Source organism: Alosa sapidissima, chromosome 16 (assembly GCF_018492685.1).
Source record: "Alosa sapidissima isolate fAloSap1 chromosome 16, fAloSap1.pri, whole genome shotgun sequence".
Lineage (NCBI taxonomy): Eukaryota > Metazoa > Chordata > Actinopteri > Clupeiformes > Clupeidae > Alosa > Alosa sapidissima.
Genome location: NC_055972.1, coordinates 25,420,213 through 25,433,742, shown reverse-complemented (window position 1 = coordinate 25,433,742; position 13,530 = coordinate 25,420,213). Strand labels below are relative to the sequence as shown.

At 44.2% G+C, this 13,530-nt stretch overlaps 1 protein-coding gene across 6 annotated transcripts in view; it reads right to left on the bottom strand.

Annotated features, from left to right (window-relative positions):
- Positions 1-348: 348 nt before the first annotated feature.
- The window catches only part of arid4b (AT-rich interaction domain 4B), a 46,836-nt gene continuing 33,654 nt past the window's right edge, over positions 349-13,530 (bottom strand). For 2 of the 6 annotated variants that reach the window (XM_042066418.1, XM_042066419.1), the window contains exons 16-24: positions 13,023-13,264; positions 10,466-10,648; positions 9,329-9,413; positions 9,006-9,213; positions 5,951-7,351; positions 5,381-5,491; positions 4,445-4,681; positions 3,873-4,019; positions 349-3,192 (exon numbers count right to left, since the gene is read on the bottom strand). In XM_042066418.1, coding sequence (XP_041922352.1) covers positions 3,050-3,192; positions 3,873-4,019; positions 4,445-4,681; positions 5,381-5,491; positions 5,951-7,351; positions 9,006-9,213; positions 9,329-9,413; positions 10,466-10,648; positions 13,023-13,264 — 2,757 coding nt within the window. In that variant the 3' untranslated portion in view covers positions 349-3,049. The remainder of the gene's footprint in view (positions 3,193-3,872; positions 4,020-4,444; positions 4,682-5,380; positions 5,492-5,950; positions 7,352-9,005; positions 9,214-9,328; positions 9,414-10,465; positions 10,649-13,022; positions 13,265-13,530) is intronic. The other 4 variants (XM_042066421.1, XM_042066420.1, XM_042066422.1 and 1 more) reach the window with 4 other exon arrangements.

The window sequence follows — 13,530 nt, the reverse complement described above, 5'->3', positions numbered from 1 at the left end:
GATAGTGGCCTTATGACAGCAAGTATTAGACTACTAGAGGGTGGTAATAATGGCCATATATTACCACTGAATACCAAAACACTTACCATAACATACTTTAATATTGGATATATCAGTTATCTAACAATAAGTATAAGTAGGATACCCAAGATACTGAAATTAGTACCGGTACAGATTTAGTACAACTACTCTAACCTATAGTGCTGGTCAGCATAGTTATCTGTCAATTTAGTAATAATTTCAAACATTACATTAACAACATTTTTACCTATAAATGTGTGGGATATTTGTGTGATTGTGACCAATATTCATTGTCACCGTGCTTTGAAAACTCATCAAACATAGTCATTTAAGTTCACAAACTATGGCATTTATTTCAAACAGAGGCTTCCTTTTGCTTACATTTGTACAATAAATTACACAATGTCCATCGTCTGCAGCGCCTAATAAATACTATAGAGCTTTCTTATAAGCTTTACCATTTTCTCTTTCTTCTTCGCTCACACTCTCATCCTGTCAGACCACATTTTTGCAAAGATCCATAAAACTTTACAACCCATGTACATATTTGAAAATACTTTTCAAACCACGATAAAACACAAAAGGCATCTAGTACAAGCACAACTAATCTAACAGAAGAAAAAAAATCAGAAACTCAGAAAGCATGTGTTGTTGAAATAATGTGAACAACTATAAACGAACCGAACTGTTCATATTATATATGAACTGAAATGGAACTCACATTAGGGAACGAACAAAATTAATGCAGGAAATAAAGATAGACAAAGAGGGGAAGAAAGAAATAAAGAAAAGAAAGAAAGGAAGAAAGAAAGAAACACATGCTTTTACCTTCAGAGTGTACACAGCAACTACAGTTGAAACAGTAAAACTGCCTGTACAGAAAAGTACATGGTACAAGATATTAAATAGCTTGACTTAAAACACACTTCTCAATATACAAATGTATAACAAAGGCATACAGTTACATACAAGTGCCAGACGGAACAGACCTTCAGGCTATGGTACAACAGGGAGTCTATACAAAGGGAACATTGGAGATTTCTTCAGTGATCTTTCACATACCTATGCCTCATTCTAAATCCACACTTAAACATTATAACACTTTTCTTGGTCAGAAATTGGAAACCATATTTATACGGAGTAGTCTTTTTTTTGGAGGAAAGGCAATGCCTTTGAAGTGTGAACCATTTTAATAAAACGCCACAATTTGAATTACCCAATCTTGGTTTACAAGGTTCCAGGGAGAGGTGTTATCTTACTAAGAGCTGTGGCAGGTCCTCTCCACTCAATAGTGATAGACTATTATTCTGAATCATTTCCAATTACCTCCTACTCAAGCAGAGAAGAAAAATAAGGGTAACAGAGTGTAGTAGGGATTACAAAAGACATCACAATGGATCACAACATACTTTCTATCGTCAGAACAATCAGACCTGGCAATCAGGAGCTCCAATCATACATATCATTCTGTCCACTGTTGTGAATATCAGGCCACAAAGTACTCCCTTTGACAACAATAAAATCTGGTGCAGTTTTATGAAGTGCTTTTCAGTGGGCTTGGAGTGTCAGAGGGTGAGACGTTCAAAAAGCGACAACAGAAAAGAAAGAAAGGAAAGAAGGGAGGAAGACACAAAAGAAAAGGCTACATGTGGAATTGAACAGATTCTAATCGATAATAATTATCTAATCGAGACAAATACTAATAATAACTCTGTCACTGCACATCTAAATACTGCCACGTTATGGTTGAGCCCCTTTTGTCTGGGGCTATGTAATTATTCAGTAGTAAGAAACATTTAAAATGGCTGCCAAGGATGTTGATTTGCTTATTACTCTATGATCATCTTCAGGCTCTGGCCTGATTAACCACTCCTGCCCAGTTACTTCAGTCTTTTGTAAACAAGACAAAGATGTCTTAATCATCTGAAGGGTGAAGAGAATCGGTACAGGGCGGCACATTAGGTGAGGGGAGTCTGTATAAGGTCTTCATAAGGCTCATCTAAGCTTTAAATGACACCCAAACGTTAACTGACATTCATAAGGCATTGTTCCAATTCGTAACACACTTGTAATTCAGAGTTTTTGTGACAGAAATGAACATTATAGTTCAAGCTGTAGTAATGGCATGGTCAATATTTACAAGTAGCACCATTTAACTCTTAAGAAAGGCTTTATGAAGGCCATATACATGACCCTTCACTGATAGGTCATCCAAACCATTCAAACTCTCTTTGCATTGTTTCCTCAAAGTGCCCAAAGAGAGGAACCTACAAGGCACTACAGCATTGCTCAGTATTCATCCACTTATTAGCTGTCAGTGAATCATCCCCCTGCTACACACCTCTGAAGCCCTCCCTTCTTTTTGCCTTCCCCAAACAATTGGATGACGTGACTCAATCTTTAATGGTCCCTGCTACTGAAATGGAGCTTAGCTGCTCTCAAAACAATGGAGATCCCATTTTTGTTGTTGGTTCTGATTTCTGTGGATGTGGTTGGGCATATTACGTTACATTACACACAAGAGGAGAGGCTAACGTGACTAAAAAACATAGTGCTGTTCTATGTTACTTCAAGAGTGCTGCTGCTGCACTGAACTTCTGGATGAGTTATGATTCTGTAGGCCCCACAGTAGAAAGTGCTGGCCAGCCAATTACTTTAAGGAAAAGAAAAACACTTAATGGACATAATTATTGCTTAAAAAGAAAATTTCTGAATAACAACAACAACAAAAACAGCTTTGTACTTTTTTTTCTCTCCTGGCTCTCCCCTCCACATGTCTGCCTTTGAATAAAAGTGCACTTAAGTGCAATTAGCTTGCCGAGGAAACAGTTGTCGATAGAAAATAGTGCTTGTTCAGGTTTTTTTTTTTTTTCATCTTGATTTCCGGTCAGTTTCTTGTGCCCCCAGCGTCTGTGTGGGTTTGTGTGGGTCTGTCCTGGTTTGTCCTGTCGGGGAAAGGGCAAAGGCAGGGGCAGGCCCCCGGGTGCTGGTTACGTGCTCAGAGCGCTCGCCATCGTCTCGCTTCCTGTCACCTGCACTCCACTGACACACCAGAGTTCTGGGCCGAGCTGGAGACGGTGGGCTCGGCCAGGGTCAGCATCACGGCTGCCGTCAGGGAGCTGGAGGACGGAGAGGAGGAGGAGGACGATGACGAGGCTGCCACCGCACCTGCTGAAATGGCACAAGTCATTACAAACCGTCCACCTGGCAAATCCGAACAAAGACACACAAAGATGCTCATCAAATACCCTTTTCACCTGTATGACCTGGGTCGAACTACGGTTATTTGAGCATTTAAGCATTCAATGACACCCAAATTTTAACTGACATGGACCACAGTTATTTGACCAAGCTGTCAATTCAGCTTGTTTAGTCAATTCAGTTCAAACCAGTTGATCCTGGCTATGCTTAATGTGTGGCAATTCATAGCGTTGACGCCTGAGAAACGGTCGGCCCAGGTCCAAAACACAAACCTGATGCTGCTAAATCCCTCTACAATTACTAACTTGGACATGTAGTTAAAGAAACTTTCCGGACTGAAAATCAACATGGATTTAACCTTGGTGGAATTTATGAAAGAACCTCTGATTCAAGCAGTGGCGCTATGCTATAGGTCTCAAGTTCTTTAAGGTAGCCATTTCAAAAATAACAGTAACTCTAACGGTTATTTTCATTGTCAATTAATCAGTAGATTATTTTCTTGATTAATCAATTAGTTACTTGGTCGATTAAATGTCGATCAAATGAAAATGGTGAAAAAATGCAGATCAATGTTTCCGAAAGCCTGAAAGATGATTTTTGTTGCAGCTCTACTTTGAGGAACCAATTGTACAGTTGGACAGTAGACTCACTTTCTCGCTCCTTCTTCTTCATACGCTTTCGTCTCCGGTCGATGGACGCCACCTCTGACTTGAGAGAGAGATAGTGATTCCGGATGTCTTGCAGCTTCTCCTGAAGGAATGATATCTTTTCCAAGCTGGTCATCTTCTCTAGATCAGCTGCATAAAACAAATAATAAAAGCCATTAGGAAAATCATATAGTTGTTAATGACCCAAGTTTAAACTAATGTTAACATTTATAACTCCTTGGATCCTTATTTCTCACATATTATGCAAAACTAGAGAAAGCCCTTAACACCTCTATGATTAAATTTCATCTAATTATTTGTGTGCTGAATATGTTTTGAGGTCTTTATAAAAAAAACAAAAAAACATTGGTCATATCAACTGTATGTGGGTAGTGAATGCACCAGAATATATCTTGATTCTTATTTTCTTGTATTGTTGATGAGTATGTTCTGAATGTTAGGATTTATAGTCATACTACATATAATCTAAAGACTGCTTTGACAATATAAGTGCCTGTTGGCCATGCCAATAAACCTAAAGATTCAATCAGTGTTAGGACGTGGGTTCCACTCACACATCTGGAAACTCCACTTATAAACGCGTGCGGCGCGGCCTTGGTGCTCCCGATGGTGGTGGTGGTGGTGTGTGTGCTCGCCATCACCGTGTTTGTGGTACTTGTGTCCCGACGGGGGGGTCCTTCCGGGGCACTTGGGAGAGATGGCTGGCTTCAGGTCCGACGTGTTGGGTTTGGCGGTGGGAGACTTTGACGCACTCTCGCTGACCGAGTGGTCCTCACTGTCACTACTGTGGGCTGTTGGGGGGACAGGGACAGGGTCAGGGGACAAAGTGAGAGAAATTTGTGAGCATCAATTTCCTCAAAGTCTTGCATTAAATGTTAACCTTATTTTTTCCTTTAGTAAATCAGAAATATTGTTCCACGTCACATGTCACCTGGAACATCACTTTCGTTTTCCGCATTGTCTTTCCACTCTATCATCAGCATCTCAGTAGCCCAAGTGTTCACTTATCTCTATGACCTAACCAAAATCACTTTCTTCACCATATAGTGTTACAGGTTTTGTTTTGAATCCTGTATATTTACCACCTGGCACTTTAACAATAAGCCTATTTGAGGACTGGGCCCAAAGGCCTGAAGGACCATGCAAAATGACAGCCACAAATAATAAATTAACAGCACGTTTATTTGGAGACTGGGGAGCCTGGAGCAGCCGGCCCTGTGTAACTGCTGGTGGTTAATGTGTCCGTAAAGCACTTTGTTACGAATCAGAGGCTCATTATGCTGCTCATCTCCATGCAAATCTGATCATTATCTTTCTGATAGAGAGGAAGAAAGCGCTAGCAGCTGGTGCTACACATGGCCGACAAAGAGAGAGAGCCAACAGCACTCCCGAGCTGCACCGTGTCACCCAGCGAGCCAAAAGGCTTCCCAGCCTCCCGGGGACTGACAAACTACACATCCAAATGTTCCCGCACATGTACGTACACGTACCTGCTTTTCGGTTCTTCTTAGGATGCAGGCCTATGCTCTTGTGGCTTCTCTTGTGTTTCTTTGATATTACGCCACCTTGGGATTCTTTGTGTCGTTTCTGACCGGCTGAAGCTGCCCAAGGAAAAGATGAAAGGAAATGAGCGGTATGCCAAGACCATGGTTAAGCTTCTGTGTTCTACTCTAAAAGACTTCAAGCTAAATTGGACTACACAGCACATTCCTGATGGCGGGTAAAACACATATTTTGGTCATGCATTTCAATTCAGTTCAAAGCACTAGATTTAGCCTTTGTAGTAGCCACAACCTTTAGGAGAACTGATAGGCAAACCAACTGAAGAGTTCATAGTAAAAGTGTCATTGTAATGAATTCATTTTTTTATTCTAAATTTCAAGAAATATCAATCAAACTGAGAATGGGCTATTTTGATTAAAAGTATTTGTACTTAATCAAAACAACCCAAATGCAGTTTGATAACCTGAAATGCACAATAAAAAGGATGATTTTTTAATATTTGCATAATTTGCAAGTAAATTCAAATGAACTTCAACTGTGCAGCATTGGATCCTCACCTTTGGATTTCTGCTCGCTCTCCTGTTGGCTGCTGTGACTGAGGTCCAGGCTGCACGTGCTGTTGCTGTTGCAGGAGAGGCTCGTCTCAAATGCCTTCGAGGGGGAACCAGCCCTCTCCTCCTGGGGGGTCATCTCCTGCAGCTCCCCTCCCAGACTCTCCACCTCCACCGTGCTGCTGTCCGACTCGCTGCGGCCCAGACGACCTTCACGGCGCTCCTCCAGCATCGGCCCGGCCGGCGAAGCCGCTGCCGGGGAGCCAGAGGCCGGGGTGGCGGGGGCCTGGGGAAGAGGCGTGGGGCTACTGCAGGCCGGCGTCCGCCCAGGGGCCTCCGTGGTGCCTCCTCCTCCTCCTCCTCCTCCTCCTACTACTCCTCCTCCTCCTACTACTCCTCCTCCTCCGCCACTACCGCTACCGACGCCGCTGCTGCTCAAGGTGGGGGACTCGGGTGTGGTGGGTGGTGTGTTGATGACGGAGTTGCTCCCACTGCCGCTGCTGGTAGGGTACTCCTGCATCTTGTCCTCCTCGATCGGCTCCTCCTCGGCCGGCTCGTCCTCCTCCATGTGTTCCCCGTCGGCGTCGCCGTCTGTGCCTGCTCGGGGCTCCTCGGGAGGTCCGACCGCCGGCGGTGGTGGCGGAGGAGAGTTCTGCGCCTCCGTGTCAGAGTCCGAGAACAGCTCCTTGAGAGTCTTCTTAGGCCACTGGGCCTGGATGCTGGACCACACGTCCTTCTGGCCTTTGGTCCGGCAGCCGCCTGCTTGCCGCTCCTCCGCACCGCTCGCCGCCACCTTAGCTCTCTTGTCAGGGATCTCCCAGAAGGCAGAGGAAGAGGACCGCCCGCCCTTTGACTTCTCCTTCAGGCCGTTGTACTTCTTGGCTGGGGAGCCTTTGGTCTTCGGATGCCCCCTCGGCTCCTCCTTGGCTGTGGGCTCGGTGGCAGCGCTGGCCTCGTCCTCCGAGCTGCTGCTGGAGGCCTCTCCTTGCTCCTGTCCGCTCCCTAAAGTCCTCTCCTCTTGCTTTTTTGGTGAGCTGCTGGGCAGCCAGTCTCCAGACCTAGTGCTCCTGGATTTGCTCTTGGCCTGACTCTTTGGAGTGCGATCTGTAACCGCTGCGGCCTCAGCTTTCCTCTTGCGTGGGCCACTCTCCGCCTCGGGCTCGAATGCCAGCCTGCGCTTGCCGGGTTCAGGTCCTTCCTGACCGCTCGCCTCTTGGGCATTGGCTGTGGCTGGCGAAGCCTTAAAGCTGTCCGATGGGGGCCCTCCCTCCCAGCGTTCAAGTGCGTGAGGGTGCTCGGAGGAGTTGCCTTTCCGGTGACTTCCTCGACTGACGGGACCCTCAACTCCATCATGTTCGGCCTCGTCCTCCTCCTCCCTCTCACTGTCATCTGATGAGCTCTCAGAACCTGTGACACAGAGGACACCAGAAAGTTAGGAACTATGAGCAAATCCTTCTGCTTTTGATAAATCTCATTACAGGAATTAAAATAACACCAACGAGCATTATTACTGTGTGACTGTGGGTATGTGCCAAGTGTCATACGTGTGTATACAGTACTGTGCAACAGGCATTGTCTTTCTTAAGTTATTCTAGTCTCCTGTCTTAATGTGTCTACATTTAGGTTTCATATTCTTTTGAATGCACATTGTATTGTTGTTGATTGTTAAGTTATTTCGAAAGCATCCTTACTTCACAGGGCTCTACAGTGCGCCCATTTCACTCGCACATGCGAGTAAAAATGATGCCGTGCGAGTGCAAAAAAATATTTAGGCGCACTGGTGCGAATGACTTCTAACCATGTCAATGTTTGTCTACAAAATACACCGCAACATCGAGAAACATTACTGGTGCAAACCATAGAATCACGTCGCGAATTCAGCATAAAAACTACACCTCCCATCAACGTTAGCAGTTACGCGTTGTGACTCGCTAGTAGTCGCATCTATCAAATCCAAGAGCGCGCAGAAAAAGCGGAAAGTTAGACTAGCCAGCCAAGATGCAAAGATTGAAGAAATTAGTTCTTCTATCCACCGAATTCATTGGATATAGGAGGAACAGGATGAGATTCTGAGAATGCAGTGAGAGAAGGAAAGGTAACCTAACATGCCTTTTAGCCCAGTTGACGTATTGGCTGCAATATGCAAAATATAGCTGTAGCGAACCGGCACAAAAGTAGCCTCCCGTAATACTCCCATTTTATTCAAAGGTAGAACGCTACAACTCCAGGCTTCCACGCATGCTTGTTTGTTTACACCGAATACAAGCTGAAGTGCAAAACGAAAGTAGGCCTAACGTTTGCCTACTTTCCCCATCAATGCAGATATTTCAAATAAGAACTAAAAGTATAAAACATATATCCTTGATTAGCCTATGTTGGGTTTTGTGGAAGAGAAAATGTACTGTTTTAGTAGTAGTATTAGGCAGTATGCAGTCAGATAGGTCACCATGGGCATATTTGATTTAGCTATAGATGGATTCACAAATAAATAAATTAGCCTACATTTGGCAGGATACTTGATATACAGGCTAAATGCAAATATGGTATTATATTATTTTACATTAACAAAATGTAGGATAATAGAACAGACTGAAAATAAAGTAGGCACTGATCTTTAAAATCCTGTTTCCTGTAGCCTAAATGTTGTCAGTCATTCTTAATATTCGCAATTGGTGCACTGGCATGTTTTAACTGTTAGCTGCAGTATAATGTTAGATTATGTGTAAGTTAAGTACAGAACTGACTGTGCGCCCAAATTTTTGTCTGTGCTCCTAAATTTTTTAACTTGGGCGCACCAGTGCTCCTGAAAAAAAATGTTAGTGTAGAGCCCTGCTTCACAGCACTGTTTTAAACGTGCGTAAAACTGTAGATTGCGCCATAGCCCCTCAGGCCTAAGCCAATGACTGGATATAAAAGTTTGACAATATGGTGGCGGAACAGTGGCTTCAATTCTATAGAACATATCTGAATAGAGCCACGATGTCCATCTATATGTAGTCATTGGCCTAAGCATTTCTAAACTGTGTGCTTAAGGAGCAAACAGAGCAGGAGCTACACTTGCCTTGAAGGCCATTAAGAATGGATTTGATTTCGCTGGACTTGACTGGACTTTGCTGGTTACCTTTGTCATCACAGTCCTCCATCTTAGTGAAAACATCGTTCCCGGCATTTGGTTTGGGGGATCGGTTGACACGGTTATTTTTAGAGGGCGTCAGGTCCTCTTTGTCACTGAGTCTCTCTATCCTGTCTTTCTCTTTTTCTGCTTTGTTCTGAAAAACATTAAAAAAGAAATCAAGTTGTAGATCAAGTTGTAGTGAATTAATTAATTAAATATCTGTGTTTACAGATCATTTTTGTAGCCAAGACTCCAAGATGGACACCTACCTTTATTTTTTTACGATGCTTTATTTTAGGTACATTCTTATTGGCTGGGCGCACAATCTTGTCCGCTTTGATCCACTCGTCATATCTGATTGGGAAAATAAAATGATCAACACTTCCATCATCACGGTTGCCAAAGGGCTTACAAGGACAAAACTAACAAATGCTACACAAACAAGCATCAGCAATACAGCTACCACACACACACACAGACAGACAGACAGACAGGCACACACAAACACACTCAAACATTGACACGCACACACACACACACACACACACACATACATTGACACACACACACACCACACCCAAACAGAAATGTCACACAGCAAGCTTCTTCATTGCCAGAAAGCCCTATCTAAAAGGTGAAAATGGAACGACAACATATTTTCCATCACAACAAAACAGCAAATAATAATCAAAAGCCAAAATAAACGAATAGATTCTGATTCTTATTGGTTTGCAAAGCCCACAATATCACAAAATACATCTTCTATGTCATCCCTAACGTTTAACCAACAGACAAACAAGGCTATTCTCCAGTCATTACAGTCCCATTCGGCTACACTCGAAGAGATTGCAAAGTTCTCTCACAGCTACAGGGGGACCTCTCCTTGAGCCTCCTATGTAAGTACGCTGAAGACACATCTGGGGGACTGAGAGAGACTTGCTCTACACAACAGCACCACGGTATCACTGAGACGGGCATCTTCACAGACACAGAGACATGGGGTATGAGTATGGGGGGGGGGGGGGGGGGGGGCTCCCGAGCATAACTGCAACACATTATTGTCTCTCTGTGCCCTTCTCTCTTTGCCAGGGGAATATCAAGCTGTCGGCACTTTAAAAAAGGTCAGTTCACTTGCATTCAATCACTTTCGGTTTCAACCACTAGATGGCCACAATGCAATCTGCTAGGAGAATAAAAATCATCGAGGACATGGATGCACCTCAATCTGAATGTAGGATTTATTGAAAAGAACAATGATCAGGAAGATGATTTTGTTTCTCATGTGTCATTGACATCCATGGGGGGCTGGGGGAAATTTCCCAGTGTTTGTAATTTTTTAATTTCTTGTTGGTGCGTGTTCACAAATGAAATAGGCAATAGGCATGAATCCCCAGGTCCTGCCTTACCTGACGTTCCAGCCACAGTAGTGAACCAGGTAGAGCACCTCTCCCCCCTCCAGGTCTGACTCTTTGACAGTGGCTTCGTACGTCTTCAGACTGCGGCCTCGCCCATATCTCACCTGCACCTTCATCCCAGGGGGGTAACACTCAAATTCCTCCCCCTCCTCCCCCTCCTGACTGCTGTCAGCCCTGCAAGAAAGACATTTCAGCACTTTCCTAGCCCTAGGTCTCCCACAGAACACCACAAAACCACCACCACAACCATCACTAGGACCACAACCACCCCTCCCATCCCACCCAATGGACCCCCTGACTAGCTTCCTAGCTCCCTAACATAGCCTACTTCCTGTACCTGTACCCCCCCCCCCCCAACCCCCACCATTCCACTGTTTAAAAGCTCAAAAGGCCACAAAGGGGGGTCATCAGCCAGCTACCTGACCTTTACTCTCATCCCCTTACATACACACACACACACACACACAACCACTCCTAAACACAAACTGGACTTTACAAACTTAAAGGACAGCTGATTTAAGTGGTTTAAGGACTGCTAAAAAGGATTATCATAGGATAATCCTGCATGAACATGTTCTACTATTAATTGTACGGCTATTCTTTCATTCAGTTGTCCCAGTTGTTATATCCAGCATTTAAAGATTAAGAAAAATAAACATGGCTGCCTATGATTAAGAATCTCTTCATTTCTCCTCCCCCTTCAGACTGGTTGAACCTGATCAGGTTTTGGTATGTTTGACCACTAACGGCCATTAATAATGGTTTGCTGTGGGCAGAGAGTATGGGGGAGTGGAGGGTGGGGATTGGTCGGCAGAGATTGGCACAGAGTAGGTCGGCACAGCAAAGCACAGCACAGCAGCTCAGGCCACTACACAGTGATGTTAGACAGCAGCACAGTGAGAGAGGCTAGAAGTTTCTAGAGGCCGCAATCTCCATGTGAGACTCAAGCACACACATACACACACACGCGCACACACACACACACACACACACACACACCGCACACACACGCCTACGATAAGGACACAATATAATGATACAATGTCTGGTTTGTCCTCAAACGTCTCGCCAAGTCTTTATCGCTTGCACAAATGCAGCAGATGCAACTCTCCCTAACTGCATCCCTAATGTGATGTTGGCTGGAGTTGGTGCTGCCCAAGACAACAGCGACCACCGTGAGTGCAGGTGCAGGGCAGGACCCAGGATCCAAGCTTATTGATTGCTGAGGTAAATTAAAAAACACTTTAAAAAAAAAAAAAGGGGGGGGGGGTATGGCAGGTTCCTCACTGTTACTCAGCGAACACTACAATTCACACCGTAAACCACTAGGAAAAGTAAAAGTAGTGATGAAAATTAAACCAACGATTAAACCAAAACAACAATGAAATCAGACAAAACAATGACATCTTCACAAACAATGGAAGAAAATGTTTTGTCTAACTCTAAGCTCAGGACTCATTTTAAAATGAATACTACCCATGTTAAAACACCTCAGTAGCAGCAGACTAATTATTTCAAAATACACCAGTATAAAAACAAAACCATACTAGGCTGTCAATGACAACAGCAATATAAAATGCTGTGTTAAACCTAGCTGTGGATTGGGCATGACAAAATGGGACTTTTTTCCCCATTATTACATAATTATAAAGCTTTTGAACTGAATGTCACAAAGCTACACACTACCACAGAAGTTAACATCACTGCATCTAAAAGAACACCTACAGTCAAATAACCAACACAAAGCCGCCTTCAAGACCTACTGATAAATCAAACTATGGATTAAAAAAAGGTAGTACCCTAAAGACAACTGCTTTACCGCCAAAGTCCAAAGAGAACAGAAAAAGCTGAAAGCAAAGAGCTTTGGGGGAATTGAAGCTTCCACAGCAGAAGAGAGAGAGAAAGAGAGAAAGAGAAAGAGAGAGATAGAGACAGAAGCAGCAGCAGTATTTCAACAGGTCTCACATCTATGCACATGTCTCGGGAGATCTATCCTACCTGTTCTACTTTAAAGGCAAAAAGATGGAAAAAGAAAGGAGAGAGAGAAAAAGACAGGGAGAGAGAGAGATAGACAAGGGGGGGGGGGTGACGAGAGAGGTGGCAGTGGAAGGGGTAACAGATGAAGAGTGAAAGAGAGAAACAGAGAGAGAGGAAAACAGATGGAGAGAGAGGGAAAGAGAGAGAGAGGGAAAGAGAGAGAGAGAGAGAGAGAGAGAGAGAGAGAGAGAGACTGCACACGAGGAGCTCTGCACAACATGCAGTTTAGGTGGAGGCTGTCATGCTTTGTCTCCTCGAGGCGTTTGAGCCGGGGAGCAGGGCAGCCATGCAGGCGACTGGAGGACTGAGGAGCTGCAGTCTCTCCCACCGAACACACAGCCACACAGAGGGTATACAGGACTAAGATGCAGCCAATGGAGGCAACACTCCTCTCTCTCGCTCTGGTTCTCCATTTCTCTCTACAGAGGGCCCACACGCCACATGCATTGATTGCACACAGTGTGTAATGTTCCCTAAATGGGGAACCTGCAAGCACACTCGTTCCACCTACCCAGATAGGTCCTTGTTTTCCGATTCGTCGTAGGGTTCCGTCTTCACGCCATCTCCTTGTTCTGCTTCCTCAGTTTTGCGCTGGCGACTGACTTCCTCTTTACAATCCATCTCTTCTTCGTCATCATCATCATCATCATCATCACCGTGGTCACCATCGTCGTCATCGTTAGCAGCAGTCCTGTGGTTGTTGTCTTCACGCTCTGTGTTTTGGTTTGGACCACTGGTTTCCACGCTCTCCTCCTGTTGGGGTTGAGGCAAACGGCACACTGATTACATTACATTACATTACATTACATTTGGCTGACGCTTTTTAACCAAAGCGACTAACATGGTAAACAGTAAGTTTTAGAACAATTCTCACAATTTTAGGACAGTTTAAAAAAACATTAGAGTACAGTAAGAATAAGTGCGTCGGTGAGTGCTGTTTTTAACAGTTACTTGTCAGTTTAAAACGGCTGGTGAGTGCTAGGATCAGTAAGACTTGTTGTAAGTGTTGCTATGAGAGT